General features: G+C 44.0%; 1 protein-coding gene across 1 annotated transcript in view; it reads right to left on the bottom strand.

The window, feature by feature from the left end:
* Bcar3 (breast cancer anti-estrogen resistance 3) overlaps positions 1–20,526 on the bottom strand; it is a gene marked incomplete at its 5' end in the record, with an annotated part of 113,988 nt that overhangs the window by 61,161 nt on the left and 32,301 nt on the right. Inside the window, 1 exon segment of the mRNA XM_013514437.1 lies at positions 18,337–18,376. Coding sequence (XP_013369891.1) covers positions 18,337–18,376 — 40 coding nt within the window.

Here is a 20,526-nt window from a genome sequence, read left to right as displayed (position 1 = left end):
GGGTCACTGCTTGTACCCAATGACCTATACGACCTAAATCCCCACTAATCCAGAAAGACTTTCTTTTTTTTTTTGGTTTTTCTCCGATACCGGGAACTGAACTCACGACCTTGCGCTTGCCAGGCAGGCGCTTTTGCCGCTGAGTAAATCCCCAGCCCCCAGAAAGACTTTCAATGGCCAGTGGAAGGGAAGTGAAGAAAATACCCTGGTGGTCATGGATGTGACAGGGAACATACACAGCTCTGACCTGGTTACCCTGGACACGCCTTGACTTGGCAGGGCTGTGCTTGGTAAAGGAGGAGACAGGAAGCCTTGAGGCAGGGAGTGTCATGGCTCCTGACAGCTGTGGACTGGCTTTAACCACCTGTGCAAAGAGGGAACCCCTTGGCGCAGCTGGTGGTTTGCATGTAACAGTAAATGTAGGATATCTACAAGTTTGACTCTTAGCAACCCCTCTGCAATCAGACTTTGGGGACATATACAGGAAGACTAGCAGTCACAGATGTCTCTACCTCTCCTGCCTCTGTGATAGTCCTCAAGAGCATTTCTAGAGAGAATCTTACCATAGTGTCCCCTTTAGTACGCGCACTAGGAGATGGGCATCACCAACTCCATTCTACATGTGCCAAGCAATTCTGAGTTAATAATTAAAAGAACAACGAATAAAAACAAGCTGGTTTTATCTGATGTGATAATGGCAGCATGGGTTGCACCTAGTTTCCAGGAGTGCCTTATCTTGTGCAAATCCAAAAGGCAGACTTTGTTCCAACCAAATGACAGATATTCTTAGCAGCAAGCAGCTGGGCTGATCTGCAATATCCCCAGTCAGAGATGCTAGAGAGCTCAAAACTGACAGGTACAGGCAGGGCAGACACAGATGGCACTGATGTCAGAATCTAAGCGCAGGAGGCAGCAAAACCTCAGTCTACACGTGCTGACTGGGGGCTAAGGCACCACCTTTGTCATAGATGGAGACACAACCTATGTCTGTTTCTTTATAGGAAAGGACTGACTCAGGGAGTTCTGTGCATGGAAAAGACTGGATCGATTGCCAGCCAGTTTCTTTACTTTCTTGACTGCTGCCAAGAGGACGTAACATCCAGAAGATCAACATTTGCCTCTTCATGCCAAAGGTGGGAGACAATAGCTTCCTCTGCCAGTGGTTCAAAGAACAATATACCCCCGGCCTTGAATGTGCACCCTCCCATGGGTGGCAGGGCTGGGCGGAGGAAGTGAGAGATACTAAGTTCAGCAGCAGGAAACGACTTGGATAATTCTCTAGGAATGCTAGGCCTCAGGGTTGGGCCATTTATGATGCTGGACGTGGGGATTTTTTCAAGGCCAGACTACAGATCACAGGATTCAAAGGGCCCCCATCTATGAGTCCTCTGTCACAGTGATGGATCTGACAATGAAATTTTGAGGCAGTGTGTATCCAGTGCATAAATAAACCAGGAGGGAGACTAGGGAAAGTGAGGCATAGGACATGGGAAGATAAAACAAAACAAAACAAAACAAAACAAAACAAAACAAAACAAAACAAAACATCAGACCAAACAAAAAAGAATTTCTCCAAAACCTAGCAGTATGTGCCAACATCTCACACACACACACGCATGCACGCACACACGCACACCCTGAGTAGATAGTGGTAATTAGAGGAAAAATAGAGATTCTGAAAGTTCTGGAGGAAACAGCGTTAATAAGACATGGTAATACATTATATTTAAAAGCTTTACCAAATAGCATGTGTATCCATCCTCATAATGGACCTGTGAGTCAATCAGAATACCATTGAATGATCTAGGAGTGGACATGAGACCAACCCAACTTTCTCTGGGATTTCCAAACTAGAAGTGAGTGAAAGAATCCATTTCCCCTTAGACCATAAGCTTTGTAAGTATCAGCCTAGAGGAACTTAGACCATGAGCCCCATGCAGAGACGCTGAGGTGACGGCGTGAGGCCAACGTGTCGAGAGAAGCAGATGCAAGAGACTGTGTTCTAAAGATGTTTTCCTTCTTCTGAGGAGTCACTGACCCAGGCCCCTCCACCCCTGCCATTCCCAGTGGTAGGTTTCCTATCTTACATCATCAGTTTGACTGTACGGGTCTCCTTGTCCCAGTGACATTAAAACTCAGAATCAAGATGTAATACACTGTGTGTTGGGCTCTACTGGGCTTTATGTGTACATATATGATATCACTAGCTGAGAATTTCCAAGAACAATGTTTTACCTGAAACATGTACATCACATGTCCATTAATAATACGGTTGTGCTCTGATGTGTCAGCATCAGGTGCAAATTAATGGTATTTCTTAGCCTACTCCAGGGACTTCCATAAAAGAACTGAATTGTCTTGAGTTTTCCAGGATAAGAAAGGCATAAATTTGCTTCTAGGAAAAAAAGACGGCTTCATGGAACCGGAATGTCCTGTGCCACTGAATGTAGCTGTGAGCTTTGCTCCCACCGCCAGCAGCCACCCCCGGCTGGGGAAGCCACTAACGGGGCAACAGCACAACGCTGAGCTGCTGGAGGATGTTTCCAAAAGGCTGTCATGTTGGTTGGAAAACCACAGGACCTTATTTAGAGGCACTATCTGACGAAGTCTCTTACTGAGGCCAGGAGGACTGTGCTAGATAAGCTCACCCAGAGGGCAACGTAAAGGACAGGAAATCTACTCTGCTCCCCAAATTCATTCACGCGTTCTCCACATTTTCTCTTAGTGCTCAGCTGGACGGAGCTGAAAGGAGTTCAGCAGCCCTGGTTCTCAGTGCAGGCAGCTCTGGTGTCTTCTTCCCCACTTATATGGCTCTATTCACCCTCTGCAGAGCCCCACTCCATTCCCGCTTTCAGTGTCTGGCTACTGAAGCACTCCTTGAAATGACTGGCGTCCCTGCCCACTGGCTGTGGAAATCATGTCTTATACACAGTACCACAATGCGCAGCACAAGGCCTGAACACCCAGAGAGTATGTGGGGGTGGAGATGGCACAGGGACTCTCAGTCTGGGGTCTACAAATACCCTGCAAATACGATACACAGGAGGTGTATTTACACATTTCTAAAGATTGTTTTTGGTACTAAGGATTGAACCTAGAGCGTCTTCACTGAACTGCCCTTTTTAAAAAAAAAAATCGTTTATGTTTTTATTGAGACAAGATCTCACCAAGTTGCTGAGTTGTCAAGGCTGCATTCAAACTTGTGATCCTCACGCCTCAGCCTCCCAGTGGAGCACGTAGTGTGCCACTGTGCCGAATCGAGACATAGTTCTTTCTCATCATTTATGCAAATATGGCCCTCTCAAGCAGTGAAGAACTATTTGAGGAGGCATTTGCTCCTTCATAGCTAAGAACTACGTAGGAAAAGGCATGGTAGCACACTGATAATCCTAGGATCCTGGGAGGCCGAGGCAGGATGTTCCTAAATTCAAACCCAGCCTGAGCAATTTAGGGACTTGGCAAGAACATGTCTCAAAAAAATGAAATGTGGGCTGGGGGTATAGCTCAGTTTGAAGGCCTTGGGTTCAATATCTAGTACTGAACAACAGAGGAGGAGGAAGCGGGGGGAGGTGGAGGAGGGGAAGGTGGAGGTGGGGAGAAGAACCTTACAGGCACCAGGCCACCTGAAGTTGTGCTCCTCCCGGGCGAATGAGCCTGGCCAAGGCCGGCTGGATGAAGATGGGAACCACTTCAGCCTCGTCAGCTACTCCCTCAACCTGTGCATAACCTGGGATCTCGGGTGGGGAGAGGCTCCCAGAGTGCTGTGCTCTGTTCAGGTAATCCTAACACCGGGGGATAAAAGGACTTGGCCCCATTCTGTCCAGACACAAGGGCCAGGAGGAGCCTGGGCAGAAAGGATTCGGGTGCAGCGCTCAGACCCCTTCCTGAAGCAACAACCTGGGCCTGGGAAAAATAAGAATCCAACTGGGGACTGGCAGTCACAGGAAGTAGTCCATCAGCTTCCTCATTTCTTCTGCACAGAAGGCTCTTTTGAGAGTGTGAATAGGGGCTTTATGGAGTAAGTTCTCATCCACAGGCTAATAAATATGTGAAATGGCCTCTCAGACCAGGTTCCTGCAGCCTGGACACTGAGGTCATTCAAGAAACAATTAGATGCCATCTGGAGAGAGCCGGGACTTGAAAGGAAATTGCCTCGGAGGGCCAAACAGCATGTTCTCATTCCCAGGGTCTGACACATCCTTATCTTCATTCACATAAAGGATGGATGGAGCTCAGCCAGCTAATCCACACTGGGAGCACAGAATGAGCAAATGCTGCGGCAATTAATAAAAGCTTAAGGACGAGGAGAATGCTCGTTTTCAGCCTGCCCCCAGTAAATTTCTCCCTAAAAGAATTTATCCCTTGACTGCACTTCCACATCCAAGCACAGCATCTTCGCCATAAATCAGGCCTTGGCCCCACCAAGCTGTGGGTTTTCACAGTCTTAATATAAAGCAATTAGTGCAGAACAGCCACTGCTTCTGGCACAGCTCTTTACAGCAGGTAATGAGCAACAACTCCATTATGTTAATTGGAGTTAGGCTGCTGAGGTTTCACAAGCCACTCCATTGCAAGGGGCAGGCCCACAATTGAGAACCCTTATTCCTAGGATAGATTCTCAATTTTTATCTTATGTTCAAATAATATTTTAATGTGTTTTCTATACTAATTACCAAGGTCTTTAGTGGGTATTCAACCCACTAGTCAGTAAGCTGGGCTAATACCTAGCAAGAGAAAAAAATATGTATTTAGACAGTAGGAGTTCTTTGTGTTTTAAGTATTTCTGCAGCTTTTAGGCTCATAATTGACTGGTGGGGAATGCCCCTTGTCCCTAGTGCCCACTGTGGTCAGCAGGCTTGGTGCAGGTCTTCTAGGACATCTGAGAGACACAAATTTGTTTTTATAATAATATTGAGACCCTTTTTGCCTGTTACACTGGATTGCTGTTTATATGGATAATGCAAAAACCATGATGGGTGAAAATGCTATGCCTTAGCAGAGAGCAAGGCAGAGACACCGTGTGGTTTTAGCAGGCACTGCATGCTGACAGCCACAGGCCCACAGCAGGTAAAGAGCCCAGCTGGCTGCAGCATTCTGCGTGACAAAGGCAGCATGCAGGAGGGTCGCAAACCTGGGAGCAGTGGCTGCCCCAGGAAAAAAGATGCAAGACTGCCTCCTGAGCTGAGCTAGCTGCTCTCTCAAGGAAAGCCATTTTTACTTCAAAGAATGTCTGGAAAATTATGGTTCTTTACACTTGGGTATTCATTTGACAAACATTTTCTGGAAAAAAAAAAAACCAAAGTGGTCCTGTTACTTCAAGGAAAACCACTGACACTATTTGTTGGCAATGACAAAATATGAACTTTCAAGTGAAAGTTAGAATTTTGGGAAACTTGTACTCACTGTCAAGAGTCTGACAGCTTTCCAATGCTTTAATGATTTTTCTGATGAGGTCAGGGGTGGTATTAATAGATCTGAGTTATTATACAGTGAAATATGTTAAGATACTCAGGAAATCAGTACTTCTCAAATGACCAATGCATGATGGCACAAAATCATGCATGGGTAAGTGATCCATTCAAATTGCAAGACAGCCCAGTAGATTTTAAAGGAGCAATGTAATAAACATTCATTGGTATGGTTTCAGATTCCACACTGCAATTAACCTGTAAGAGACTACCACATGTTGAGTTCTAGCCTAGTATCGCAGAATACCTATAATTACCTGAAAAAGCCATTTGAAGTGAAGGCCCTCTTTGAACTTAATTCTTCGTGAGACCAGATTTTCTTCAAAGTTCAGTGAAAACAACATAACACAGTAGACGGAATGCTAATGCAAATATGAAAATCAAGCTGTGTTCTAATAAGCCAAACACAAAAGAGACTTACAAAAATGTCAAACAATGCCATTCTTATCACCTGTTATGATCTAGATATCCCCCCAAAGCCTTATGTGGGGGGCTTTTTGGAGCTGACTGGATCTAGGGTGTGTGATCTAGGGTGTGTGGTACTAAATTAGTCCACTGACTGAAATTAGCATAGTTCTGGGTGGCTGATAGCCCAGATGGGATAAAAGGAAAGGCAAGATGGTTGCTTGCTGCTCACTGCCTTCTGCCTGCCACACCATGAACTGTTTCTCTTCAGCAATGCTTCTTGGCCATGCTGCCCTGCCTTGGAGCCAGCTAACTATGGACTGAAACCTCTACAAACTGTGAGTTGAAATAAACGTTTCCTCCTTTAACTTGTGGGTGTTGGGTGTTGTGTCTGAGTAACAAGAAAAGTAACTAAGACACTACTATACTGTTTTGTCTTGGAAAATGATTATTTTTAGAAAAACATGCTATTTATATTTACTTCTGTATAACAGAGTAGTTGTTGGTTTTAAATGGTTTTAAATACATTAAACACATATGACATGTTCATTAAATAAAAATGAACTAAGGGAATATTTTAAAGATTCCCCATTTAAATTGCTAATGTTTTCAATAGATTAATAAATTAAAAATTTACTCATGTCCCAAAAAATAAACTGCTAATATTGAATTCCCCACTATAATTTTTTTACTTCTTTTGAAGAATATAAAGAGATCTTGAGGCCAAAGAGTTTATGAATTCTCTAACATATTTAAGATCTTTTAGATAATTTTGACTGAACCACACATTTTTAGCATTATGCTTATGGAGAAAACTAATGTATAAAAAATAGAGGGTTATTTTTATTTTTTGTAAAAAAAAATTATTAAGAGAAATGTGAAAAAACAAAAATCAACAGGAAAACTTTAGCTGCTGGGAAATTTATTTTGACCTATTTATTGCCCAACACACAATCATTCTACTCCTAGGCTTTTACCTTAATAGAAATTCTTCCGTAAATGCAATAGAGCCATCTCAGCTGAAAGCACCACCACCATTCCAGTCTTATCCTCTCTTCTCTCACCACACATCCGGCCCATCAGGACATCCTGATAGCTTGGCTTCATGTTGTGTATCTAATCCCTTTTCTTCACTACTTTCTCTGCTACTCCAGGTCCAAACCATCACCTCTTCTCTGGACAACCACAATGACCTCCCAATGGTCTCCCCACTTTTGCCTTTGTGCCCTGAAGATGACTACTAGCAACATAGAAGCCAAAGCAAACTTAGAACAGCTCCCCATCTCACCCGTAAGTATTACAGTGTTTACTCTCACATGCAGGCCCCATGCATCCGGCCTTGTCCCCTTTGTTACTCTCTTACCTCAGCCTCTACCACTCCAACATCAGCTCAGCTTTCCTCCTTTCAACCCTTCTGGCCTCTCTGTTCCTCTGTGGAAGAGGCAGGCTTTGACTTCACACCTGTGCCCTTGGTACTTCGCCTTCCCGCTTGGACAGCACAGCGGACTTGCCCCAGCACTCAACAGACTCGTTCTTGGTGAGGCTTTCCCTGGCCACTCTGTCTAAAGTTTAACAGTCCTGCACCCCAATATCTCATAGTTCCTTACCCTGATGAACCTTTTCTGTTAGCACTCAGCACAATCTAACATGACTGACTTGGTGGCCTTTCTTCCTGTCTTGCCCCGTGAACAAGAAGCAGGGACACTGATGTGTACTATGTTGAATCCTCAGTCCCTAGAGCAGTGACGAGCATATACTGGATGTTCAATAGATATTGTTAAATGGCTAAGTTTTAACTGCAAAACTGCTTTTCACAGAATGTTAGAAAAACCCAAATGTCAATAAGAAAGTAGTTATATTTAACTGAATTTCCTACCATCTAAAGCAGGTTGAGTGTCCCTTATCTGAAATGCTGAAGTGTTTTGGTTTCCACATTTTATTTTGGAATATTAGCATATACATAGAGATATCTTGGAGATTCAGTCAAAGTCTAACACAAAGTCTAAACACAAAATTCATTCATATATACCTCAGTCATATAGCCAGAAGATAATTTTATACAATATTTTAATAATTTTGTGCATGAAACGAAGTTTCCTGGTATGGAATTTTTCATTTGTGAGATGAAGTTACTGCTCAAAAAGTTTAAAATTTTGAAGCATTTTGGATTCCAGATTTCTGGATTAGGGATGCTGGACCTGCACCGGATAGCCATTCAAAAATAGGAAGGAGGTGGGGCTATATATTTAACATGGGATGGAGGACAATGAAAAAAGCAAATTGCAATACAATATGTAGTTCTATATTATTTTGGCAATAAGTAAAAAATTCTCTCTAAGCTTTGTCTTTTTGTTCTCTTAATAAATTGACTGTCTCAGAATTTCCTAAGAATGCAAGAAACTTCGTCACTCTTTATTCAGAGAATATGCGAGTGCCTGCTGTTTCCTCTGACTCCCGATGCCCTCTCTCGCTCTTGTCTGCTCTGGCACACCCTGTTCCCAGGTATGGGGTCTTCCTCCACAATCTCAAATGTGCTGATATCAGTCTTCTGCTTCTCCTAATGCTAGCTTCCTTCCTGGCAAGCTGCCAGCTTTCTTTGTGATTGTTTGTTTGTTTTCCCTTCTCTTAGGCTGTCAGATTTCAATTCAAATACAAGTTCTTCCAAGGAAACCTCAGGTGAGTGAAGCTTTAGGCTAAATCCCAGCCTCCTCCCCCCAAATCTACATAGGGCATCTGCATCTTAAGCTTGGTTCTAGAACATGAGACAATCCTGATAGTAAATGGCGTGACGATTGTAACCTGCCTTCTACGAAGCCAACAAAAGCCACATACCTTCTTATATATTGTAATCCCAGCCCTTCTTTCTGAAGTTGAAATATATAACATCATAGTGCACAATTATATATAATCTTAAAAGCTCCCAGAATATTTAGAAACTAAATTATAGTCAAATGCACTGTTCAGACATTGACAACCACTAGAGGGCAGAACTTAACAGCAAATGATTCCAGCACTGATCATCCTGACCTCAACAGTTTGTGGAGTTAATGGGCCCTTATAGTTGATAACAAGATCTCCTAAGGAGTGGATACCTCAAGTCACAGAAGATGCCAGAACTACACAGTGTATATGTCTGCCTGCATGTCAATATTTAAGGAGACACCAGTGGTCCCACTGTTTTTTTTGTTTTTTTTTTGGTTTTTTTCCGGTACCGGGAACCGAACTCACGACCTTGCGCTTGCCAGGCAGGCGCTTTGCCGCTGAGCTAAATCCCCAGCCCCGGACCCACTGTTTTTACCCTATACCAAGTTGGCAAGAGAAAGTAGACTGTTAGGTGTAGAAAGCCCGTAGCTGTCCTGGAATGGCAGCACTGAAGAGTTTCTGGAGAATTCTTAGAGACATCCATGCTACTTGCTTGGGGTAACATAAAACTCTTTGAAACATCCTCCTTCCCTTTTCCCTCAATTTAAATGCCCTTTGCACCTGGCTGTATCTAGTCACTCAGTCACTATTCATTAAGAGGGTGAGAAAAGGTCCTTGCCCCCAAAACTCACGTTCTAGGACCCACTTCAAACCACTCAGTTGTTCTTCCTCAGAAGAACCTCTCATATCAAGAGCAAAGCAAGGACCCAGGGCAGTTAGGAAGGCCAGGATGGCGGATGGCAGGAGACAGGCCACCTTGATTTCAAGTCCAGTTATGGAGCTGAGACTGGTCAGAAACCTCAGCTTCAATTCTTGCTTGTTTGTTAGTTTTCCATGGTCTCTGTCTCAGCACTGTCTTCCATAAATCAGGGAGGGTGATGCCTCAGCTGCAAGGTAGGAGCCTACAGTACAGCATAAAATTCACCCAAAATGTTAATTTGCCTCATTCCACTCACTGGCCAGACCAGGCTGCTTTGAACATATCCATAAAATCTGACCTTTTCTCAAACTATGAAGTTCAAAAGGCTCAGGGAGAATTCACTTCTTTCTGACTCAGGACATAAGAAAACTCATGCTGGATGGCACTGGCAGGGCAATGTTTGACCAGAGCAATCAGCTGGACAAGGGCCAGGCAGGAGCAGTCGGGGTTCAACTACCTCCATAGCTATTCATCCAGTACAGCTGAAGATGCCAGAACTGACCGGACTAGCAGAGAGATGCTGCTCAGAGCCGGCAGGTCTGCCCCACAAGGTGCTGTGATGCATCCAGGTCCTGCATGGTGTGGTAAAAGCATTGCCTCTGTGGTTGTGCAAGCTCATAAGCCTTGCACAAACATTTACCACTGGGCCATTAATCAAGATGGTGTTAGGTGATGTGAGATATAATAGGTGATGCAAATCACAGCATGGAATCGTCAGCATGAGAAGACAAAATTTTTTTTTATGAAAACCAGCTACATATCATTAGGAAGGCAAAAGGCAAGCAGCGGAGGTACAGTCAGTCTGGAGCAAGGGTTGGGAAAATTTTTCTGTAAACTGTTCTGTTAGGTTTTATGGCCACACTGCCACAACTACTCAAGCTACCATCACAGTGCAAACGTAGCCACAGGCAGTATAAACATGCGCAGGTCTGGCTGTGCTCCAACAAAAGTTTATGTGTACATGTCCAGATTTGAATTTTGTATAATCTGGCCACTTTTAGCATCTAGGTTTTTTTTGGATTTTTTTTTTTTTTTTCCAGTACTGGGAATCGAACTCACGACCTTGCGCTTGCCAGGCAGGCGCTGTGCCGCTGAGCTAAATCCCCAGCCCAATCTGGCCACTTTTAACTTTAAAAACATTCTGAAATATAAAATTATTTTTAGTTAGTGGGCCATATAAAAACCGGCAGTGCTATGGCTCAGTGGTAGAGCACTTGCCTAGTAAGTGTGAAACCCTGGGTTCAAACCCCAGTACCAAAACAAAACACACAAAAGCAAGCACTGGGTCAAATCTAGTCTTAAGCTATAGTTTGTCCAACTCCTTGGTCTAAAATTTCCAAATGCTATGAATTCACTTACTGTCACTGCAGTCACAAGAACTCCACATGGAAATCTCCTTTCCTCTCTAAAGCACTGACTGGCTTTGGCAAGATACCAGGCACCAGTGTGAACTCTGGAGCTGTCCCGGCTTCCTCTCCCCACCTGCTCCATTCAGGTTCTGCCAGGATCTGTCATCGTGCCTAATAAAATGGCTCTTAAAGCTCTTTCTGAAAGACCTCCGGACACCTGGTCTTTCCATTCCCACTTTCTTAGGGAGGGTTCTGGATAACACCTTCCTCCCACCTGGTCTGACTTGATTGAACAATTGAAAACCCAGGGCAGAGGCTCAAAAATATTTGCTGAATGAGCTGATAGAGAAAAAGATCTGTAAGTTACTAAACTCTCCATCGGATCAGAGGTCTGGTCTCACTGACGCAGCCCATCTCAGGACAGAAAACTTCCCCCCAAGGAGGCAGTGAATAAGGGCTAAGAAGCAAGGTTTTAATTTGCTTTTAAAGGTCAGATTAATTGAGTTTAATTTACACTCAGTATCACCTTTTTTGGCACAGTTCTGTGAGGTCTGACAAAGACCAGTTGGGTAACTACCACCCTAATCAAGCTATTTCTATCATCCCAAAGGTTCCCTTGAGTAGAAGACCCCTTCTGTCCTTTCTCAACCACTGATTTATCTTCCATCACTATAAGTTTTGCCTTCTTCCAGAAGGTCATACAAATATAATTATAGTCTGTAGCCTTTCGCTACTATCTATTTTGGGGGGATTTTTTTTTTTTAAATTTTAAAGAGAAAATAACAAAAACAAAACAACAAAAACAAAAACAAAACAATACAAAAACAATAAAAACGATACAGAATTTCAAAAAAGTATGATAGGAAATTAACAATGGTTATTGTATTATTTATTGTTACCTTCAAAGTAGTTGCTCAGATTACCAGATATATGCATGCAAGACTGATCAAACAATTAAACCTTAACTGTTCCTTTCAATAAGCCATTAGAAATTAGCTGCTGTCTACTTTCATACTTTTCTGCATTTCATACTTTTCCCACATTCTACTTTCATAATGCTTTTGGGAGCCATCCACAGTTTTGTGTTTCCGTAGTCTGCTCCTGTTTATGGCTGAATATTATGCCACTGGGTGGGTATTTTATAGTTTGTTCACCAGCTGAAGGATATTTGGTTTATTTCTAGTTCTTGTCAATGATGACTAATGTCACTGCAAACATGTACGCACAGACTTTTAAATAGATGTGCATTTTTATTATATGTGCTGCTGAAGCAAGCATGTGGATGTATATTTTTTCAGTAAGGCTTTATTTTTTATAAGTAGCCACATTTCCACAGACCCAAAGGATAACAAGACTGCACTGAATGAGGGGCTGGCCACTCCTATTCTTCTGTCTTCCCACCCTGCCTCAGCAATTCTCTAAAACCATGGTAACACCAAGCCCCGCAAGAGTATCTGCAGAGAAGGATCTGGGGGCAGAGTGGGTGAAGCCAGGCGGGAGCTCCGCCCTCCCGCTCCTCTCAGCGTGGGCCCAGAGCAAGCCAGGGCTGCCCTGCACTCACTGCTGGCAGGGCTTCATCCCCGGTCCCACGGGGACGGCGCTGGCTCTGCGGATGTGCACACTCAGGCAAAAACCTGCAGAGCCAGCCAATCGGGCCTTTATTTGCTTCGTATAACTTGTTAAACTCTCATGGAATGTACAGCATGCCATTGTTTCCGTAAGTCCCTTTCATGACTTTGTTAGCGGGCTAATTCAGAGCAGACTGGACTGTTTCCCTGCTGGAAGAAAGGACTTTCCTCAAAGACACTAACTATTTAACCGTGACCATGGCTGCAGCCATGTTGAGCACAAAAAGGGACCTGAAGTCACACTGCGCCCTCTCTCAATGGGCTCCGGGACAGCCAGGGCACTTGTTCTTGTGCTGGAATTCACATAATTACTCTTCTTTTAATCTGGTGGGTGACCTAATGTGTTCCTACCAGAACGCAGGAAATGGCCTTGCTGAGATCTGAGCCTTGCACAGACTGAAGTCTGCAGACTTAGAAGACCTCTGGGAAGGAGGACTTCCAGCGTCGGCCCCACAAAAGACAGCTTTTCAAGCCTCCCTGGCTCATCTGCACCGTGGAGGAAGAAGCTGGGGCTCTGGCCGAGCCCAGGGCAGCACTTCCAGTCTTGGCCTTTCTTCTCCCAACCTGCAAAGCCAGCTCAGGGACACCAGGGATGACTGCAAAAGAAAAAGGATATTTGTTCCCTAGGAATCTAGCCAGGAACAAAGGCTGCATTCTGTCCGACACTTCCTTACCCTGTCGCCTGGAGAGCACGGCTTTGTCTGCGGGCCTGCATTATGCTGTTCACAGTCTGCGCACCAAAAGCACTTGCCTCCTCACTACTAGTTTGAAAACACAGGCATTCCAAATTTTGTTTTCCACTTTGCTAACTTTTCCAATTTATTTTTCTTAAGAATGATTTATTTTTAAATGGAAAATCTAGAAAAAAAGTAGAATAAAAATCACCCAGTTCTGCCCTTGTCAATTCCTTCCACCCAAAAATAACTACACTTTAGGCCAAGGGTGGTGGCACATGCCTATAATCCCAGTACTCAGGAGGCTGAGGCAAGAGGATCGTCAAGAGTTCAAGGCTAGCTTGGACTACACAGTGAGTTCAAAGCTAGCCTGAACTGCCTAGTGAGACCCTGTCTCAAAAAACAAATGAACAGACAAACAAACAAACAAACCACTTTAAATCATCCCCGGAAAAGAGACTCTTTACTAATAAAGTAATTGTAGGTGTGTATATGAGGCGGCTAAAAAGAACCACTCTTTGGCATAAAAAGCTATATATAAAGTAGAAAGAGACAGAAGAGGGCAAAGGCAACTCCTAAATCTTAAAGAAGTAGCTTAATGAAAGAAATGATAAAAGAGTAAGAATAAAATAAGTCTCACAAGTTCAAAAGGGGGTTACAAAAATGAAATATAATGGATCACAAAGCAAATATAAATCACAAAGCCAACAATATCGATGAGGCACATCACGGGTGGACAATTATCCATCAGGTCCTCAGTCTTAATGCCTGAGATACAACAAGAAACGTCACCTTTAGTCCATTCTATATGACAATTTTATGACCAATATTGACAGCATAAATAACTCCTCTTACTACTTGCTAAAAAGTCTTCGCCTCTGGCCTATCACAGGCATAGAAATTCCTAAAAATGTTCAGCTAGAGGAACAAGGTTTTCTGGTTGTAAGGAAGATGGAATCCATAGAGAAGGTGGCAGGTAAGCGCACGGTCACACTGCCAATTAGAGACAGAGTGTGGACCCAGGTCTCCTCCCTGGGGACACAGGGCATGTGTGACTTGGAGTCTGCTGAACTGCCATCTGGGAAACTTAACACAATGAGTTATACCCATTATAAGCTCGTTAGCACAACTATTTTGTCACATTTTCTAAGCAATCACCTGATACATGTGTAAGAAACTGGACACAGAAAAACTACATTTTAATGGCGGTAAAAATATGGAAAGACTCAATGAGAACAGAAAGTAGGTAAAGCAGCCCACAAGATAAAACTGTTTCATAATTAGGCCCAAGGTTACTGCCTCTAAAAGCTGTTTCCTCCTACTGAAAAAGAAAAAAACAAACCAAACCAAAAAAAAAACCCCATGGTTTTATTGAGGAAAAGGTATGCTAGGTACGCTGAGGAAAATTCCAGCGCCTTACACCACTAACTCAATAAGTAACTGCACAGGAGCACAAAGGAAGGTGGGGTCAGGTGGAAGAAATGACTTCCCTCAGTTGTAGTGAAAGAGGCTTAGTTCTGTTTCATTACAGAAAAGAACTCATGATTACACAAAACAGTGAAACTCAGACCTTCAAGATGGGCATGTTTTGAGCTATTGTGGGAAAAAATTATGAGGAGAGGTGAGAGCTAGGAAAACAAGGAAGAAGTAGAAAAACAAAAAACAAACTCTCCTCTCCAGGGCCAGAATTAAAGAGGCAGAAACATGGAGGAATGAGATTCCAAAATCCCAGTGCTACTGTGGATCTGCTATTTATTTCCCGATCACATTCTAACATCAAACTGAGCCTTTAGAGTTGAGGTGCCTCTGGGAAGCCAGCAGGAGGGAAGCCTACTACGCAAAACAAAGGAACCCCGGAGTAATCCTGGAGTTTCCCAGCCTGCACTTTTCTCTCCATTTCACAACCGGAAGAGCTAAGGTAACTAAGCAACCGAGAAACTGGTCCCCTTTCAAGCCATATTAATGTGCTGTGATACAAACCCTATGGCACTAGCAGGACACAAAATAAACTGGGCAGCAGCAAATTTGAGAATCTTCTTCTCTCCGGCGCTGTCTTGCCTTCACACTGAAGTCCCCACTGACCCCATCGGCTACGGGGCAGCCTTGGCGCCCTGTCTTCCCCTGCCCCAAGGAGTTAGATCCCAGACCCGTCTCTTATTTCTGGGCGCTGGGAAAGCATGTTTCGAAAGTCCGATGGGAGGACAGCAGCATCTAAAGACAGACAGGGTGACCCGGCGGTCTGCTGTTTGCTGGCCGCACTAGGCGCTTCTGCTGCCCGGACGAGACTGAAGCGGGGATCAGACTGCTCCGCATTCTGGGGTCACAATGAACGCTAAAAATTTGGCATCTTAACTCTTGCTTTCTAGGCCAATGACTCTTACAGTGCCAGAAGTTCCCTATGGAGCAACATACTTCACACAAGTGTCTGCTTTTCTCCATGCTCAAAGGGCATTAAGTGCAACGGAGTGAGGGGGCAACAGCTTAAAGAAACAGATTGAAGTCAAGGGGCTGAACAACATCCAAGTTCTCGACAACTCTCTCACTTCTCTTCATTTATCTACAGCCCTTGCCGTCATGAGGCATCAGACGACACTAGCTAATGGGCCTTCCTGGTACCACCAGCCAGGCCCAGAGGGCAGCTAAGTCTGAGAGGTGCTTCATGGCCCCGGGTTGGCTCAACAACTCTGACACATGGGCCTCTTTGGACCTTGAGGTCCAAGGCCTCTGTGAACGTGCTTGTGAAGCATTACTGCCCAGCGAAGTAAGAAAAATAGCCCACGCTGGCCCAACAAATTCTATCCAGTCTATACCACAGACAAAGGGAGGAAGAAATAAAAATTTGGGATGCAGTCAGGAGGCTGCACAGGCCAATCATTTATAAGGTTGTGATCAAGTTCAACTCAGGTTTGGAGGAAAGAGAAACTCTCAAATACCTCAATGAGCCCTTGAAAAGAACACCCAGAGCCTCCCAAGAACAGTTCAATCAAGTCTCACTGCCTAGAGAAGGCAAGGAGAGCTGAATAAGTGGAAAACACCCAGTCGCTGTATCTCTTTCTCAGTCAATAGCTCATCTCACAACAATCAATATCCTCAGATTGAAAACAGTAGCTTAGATCATATACAATACCCCCTTACTGCAAGGGGCACCATCCGGGACCCCCATGAATGGCTGAAACCATACGGTATCAAACCCTACGTACACTGTACTGTTTTTTTCCTTATGTCCCACACGTCTCCACATAGTACAGAGTTGATCTGTCCTTCTGTGTTTTATGCTCTGCTTCTTTGCATTACTATTCTTCTGCTTTGGGAACACTGTTAAGTAAAATAAGGGTCACCTGAACACAAGCATGGTGTTACCATGACAGTTGATCTAACAATTAAGATAGCTACCAGGTGGCTAACGGAAAGACAGCGCTACAGGATGGGTCCATTGCCAAAGAGATGATGCTTGTCCCAGGCACAAAGGAGCAGGACAGTGACTTCAAGACGCTACTCAGGAAAGTGTGCAATTTAGACTTCTAAAACTTTAGAATTTTCCGCTTAATATTTTTGGACCATGGTTTGCTACAGGTAACTAAAATCACAGATAAGGAGGACTACTGAACTAAAACAGGCTATTCTAGAATTCTCTATGTTTAGCTTTGAAATTCATTGCTAGAGATAAAAGGGATTTGACTTTCATAAAAATAAAAAAGGAACAATTCCTGAAGTAAGGATTAGGGATATACTTCCCAAACACAGCCTTACTAGGCCAGAGGTGGGAGACAGCCACCCTCTGAAACACAGCAGGAAGTGTTTTGACAGGGCTGCTGTGACTTACACACTCACAATCGCAAGGCACGCTTTTTATGCTATAGTCAAGTCAAACCATAGTCTGTGAATATTGGCTCCTAATGCTTGGCAGTGCACAAGCTACACAAAGACATACACAATGCATCTAGGAGGGACCCTGACACACCACTCATAAGGCTCCGACCAGACCTGGGGTGGTGGCCCTCCTGGTTTAGGGTTCCACATTCGCTGCCGCGAAAGCACAGGTCAGACATTGTTCGGGAATGAGAGACAAGAAAAACAATATCCACCTCCATTGCAACAAACATTATTACACCAGCTCCAGTGGCCAGGTGATGTTACCGGAGCTCTCTCTTCTCTCCCCTGGTCTAAAGGAGGAGGAAATGCCAGTTCTCTGGGGAAGGCATGGGCACACAACAAACAGACGGGCCTCAGTGATCTGAACCAGGGATGCTGCCCTTGCAATGACAAAGACAGACTGTGGCTTCGAAGGAGGAAAGCTTAAATCCTCACACATGATTTTTCCTGAAAGATAACTATACATCTTGTCATAATCCAGGAATGACAGATCAGACTTCCGCCTTCTGTGGGAGGTAACTGATTTAATTATAGCTCAAAATTAAATAAAATAAATCAAACATACACCTCCCCCCAAAAAGGAGAGCGGACAGAGGAAAAAAGTGAAGAACAGCTTTTCTTTCTGCTCAGAAGGAAAACATTGTTTATTTAGAAGCGTTGACTCTCAGTCCCACTGGAAAGTAACAAATTATTTCTGGGTCCCAGATTAGCTGCTGAATAAAATGCAGCTGTTGGAAAGACAGCTCAGAAAACATCAGGGAGCCTTCAGTGCGCCACTGAAGGTAAACACAGGTCCACAATCCCTCATCTACCAAAATCCAAGAAACTCTGAAAACCAGAAGAAATAACTCATCTTGCAGCAAAGCTAATTGGACCTTATTTGGTGGCACAATGTGAACTGAACTACATAAAATCATTGGTCGTCTATTTAATCCCTCTTGGTGTGAATATTCTTAAATGTCACTGCCAAAGTGAGTTTGATTATGAGATGCGGACCCCAGTCCTCTTTGGAGGTATTAACTATATGAGCCATACCTTTCTTTTTAAAAAAATCTGTGAATTTTAAAACACATCTGACCTACATAAGGGGAAAATGACTGTAGAACTGCAATAGACATGAGACCCTTACAAAGTTCACCAAAGGTCTGAGTGAGTCATATTTCCTCTGGTTGTTGCAACCCAACCAGCTTTCTACATGTCAGACTGCAGCAGTATTGGGCAACACTGTTAGAAATGGGAAATCTATTAGAAATAGATTCTATTATTCAACACTGTTAGAAATGGGTCACAGGGACATGTTAAGTCCTCGTTTCCTACCTTCACATATTCCAGAGTTGGGTCCAGAAGATGTGGATCTCTGAAAAGAGAAAACAGAGATATGAGAACAATTGGGAACAACACATTGTATACAGAATAAAATGTGATGAATATTACTCTCAACATATTAATTTAAATTATTAAGCTAGGCCCTCTCCTCTGGGACTATACTCACAAGAGACAGACCTGGAAGTCAGAAAACAGGCAGATTATTTTCATGGGGGTGGGAGAATAACAATAGTAATACCATGAGCTCAGTCCAGAGGTTCCACACACTTTCCTGTCAAATTCAGGCTGGAGACTGTTAGACTACTCCTGTGTGGTAATTCCAGGTTCACTCCAACATAAAAGCTAGCCTCAAGGTTTGAAGCAAAGAGCTCCAAGGCAGGCAAAGGTGAGAGCAGGCCCGGACTGGATGCCAGAACATGTAGCCCTAACATCATCTAGGTTAATCTCCAAAAGGCAGCTGAGCTGGGCCCACTCTGACAGCAGAGTGAAGGCCCAGGTAGGTGGAGCAGCCGCCTGGGTGGACAGCACGTGGGCGATGGAGGAGAGGGAGCCTCATACCCAGTTCTGCTTCTCAGCCGCATCTTTCTCCTCACTGGATGCTGCCCACCCACTTCTGCCGTAAACATGGGCAGTTCATCCTAGCTTTCTTTGTTGCTCAGTGTTCTCCCCCATCTAGGGTCTGCTGTCATGTCTGCTATAGTAATACATCAGAATTAGACAATTAGAAGTACACACAGTGGGTGGCAATGAGGTGGTAACTTATTACAGAAGATGGAAAGATGTGCCCAAGACAATAGAAAACGGGGGAGACATGACAGCTAATGTTTTCTGTGCTGGAGGGATTACAGTGAGGTGTCCCCATGATGTGGAAAGACAGCTGCTGTCAGAGACTTCAACTTCAAAAGGTTCAACATGTGCCCTACAGAAGTGAGACCACTTAAAAAGGAGTGAACTGCTCTAAAGCCTGAAAGGCTAGACTCTAAAACAGGAGGGAGGTATCTTAGCATAGCCACTGACCAAAGGCCATGTGCCTCAGAAAGCAGAGAACGCACTGGCAAGCACCCCCAGGTGGGTGAGCTCAACCCCTAGTCTGCTGGTATGCGCCACTTCTTGGGCTGTTGGAGATTGTAACACTCTTCCCCTGAACAAGAACACAAAGGCCACTGTCCCCTGAGACCACAGGTCAGGCACACAACTATCTCGTGGTGGAAATGATTCAGCCCCCTCACCCCCGCCCGCCCAGGTTGGACTGTCCCTTTAGAGCTGCACATAGCACACATGCACACCTTGGGTCGGGTGGTGCCCAAGACGCCCTTCTGCGTGCAAAGAAATGCATCTCTTTGTAGGGCTAAAGGATCCCCAAAGCGCTTAAATTCATGTAGTCCCTGGGTGCACTCTCATCCAGTAGGGTACGAATCTGCTTTTCAAAGCTTTCACAGGAGGTGAACTACCTTCATACTGGTGCGTGTCATCAGGCAGCTTCAGTTAGTCTGCTGTGACGGGCACTGTCCTTTGCAGGCCTCTCCTCATGGCTCTCTGTGGAAGCCTGGACAATGTGCTGATGTCAGGAGGCCCGGTTCTGTGGAACAGTCCTGTCAGTACTAAAAACTGTCCGCAGCATTTCAGCTTTCTCCTTTAAACCTCCAGACCTTGGTTTTCTGCTGAATTAACATTTTAGGCTTCAGGCCCAGTCTTCTGGCCTTGAGAGTACAAAAGAATACTGGAGCCACTGAAATGCTGTTAATATCATCATCTTGGTATTTCTATTTTTATGCATATTTTAAAATGTATTTTATGTACATGTACCCATGCCTTAATGCACGGATAAAAAGTACTGGTATGTACTATCTAAACTGATGGTTCTCAAACTTTTCAGTCTCAGGATCTTTAACACTAAATGATTAAGGACCCAAAAGACCCTTGGTTCACGGAGGTAATATCTACTGGTTACATAGCTAGATTTATTGAATTTCTACTACTGGTATTAGAAATCAAAACAATTTTCAAAATTCATTAATTAAAAATTTAAAATAATCCATTATATTTACATAAAACTATTATTAAAAGAGGTATATTTTTGTAACAAAATTTTAGTGAGGGCAAATCTCTCTTGTTCTTTTCTTTGCAAATCTTTTTCATGACTGGCTCAGTAGAAGCTGAATTCTCATGTCTACTGCGTTC

This window comes from Chinchilla lanigera, unplaced genomic scaffold, assembly GCF_000276665.1.
Source record: "Chinchilla lanigera isolate Chin_1 unplaced genomic scaffold, ChiLan1.0 scaffold00022, whole genome shotgun sequence".
Classification (NCBI taxonomy): domain Eukaryota; kingdom Metazoa; phylum Chordata; class Mammalia; order Rodentia; family Chinchillidae; genus Chinchilla; species Chinchilla lanigera.
This window is presented reverse-complemented; position numbering and strand designations above follow the sequence as displayed.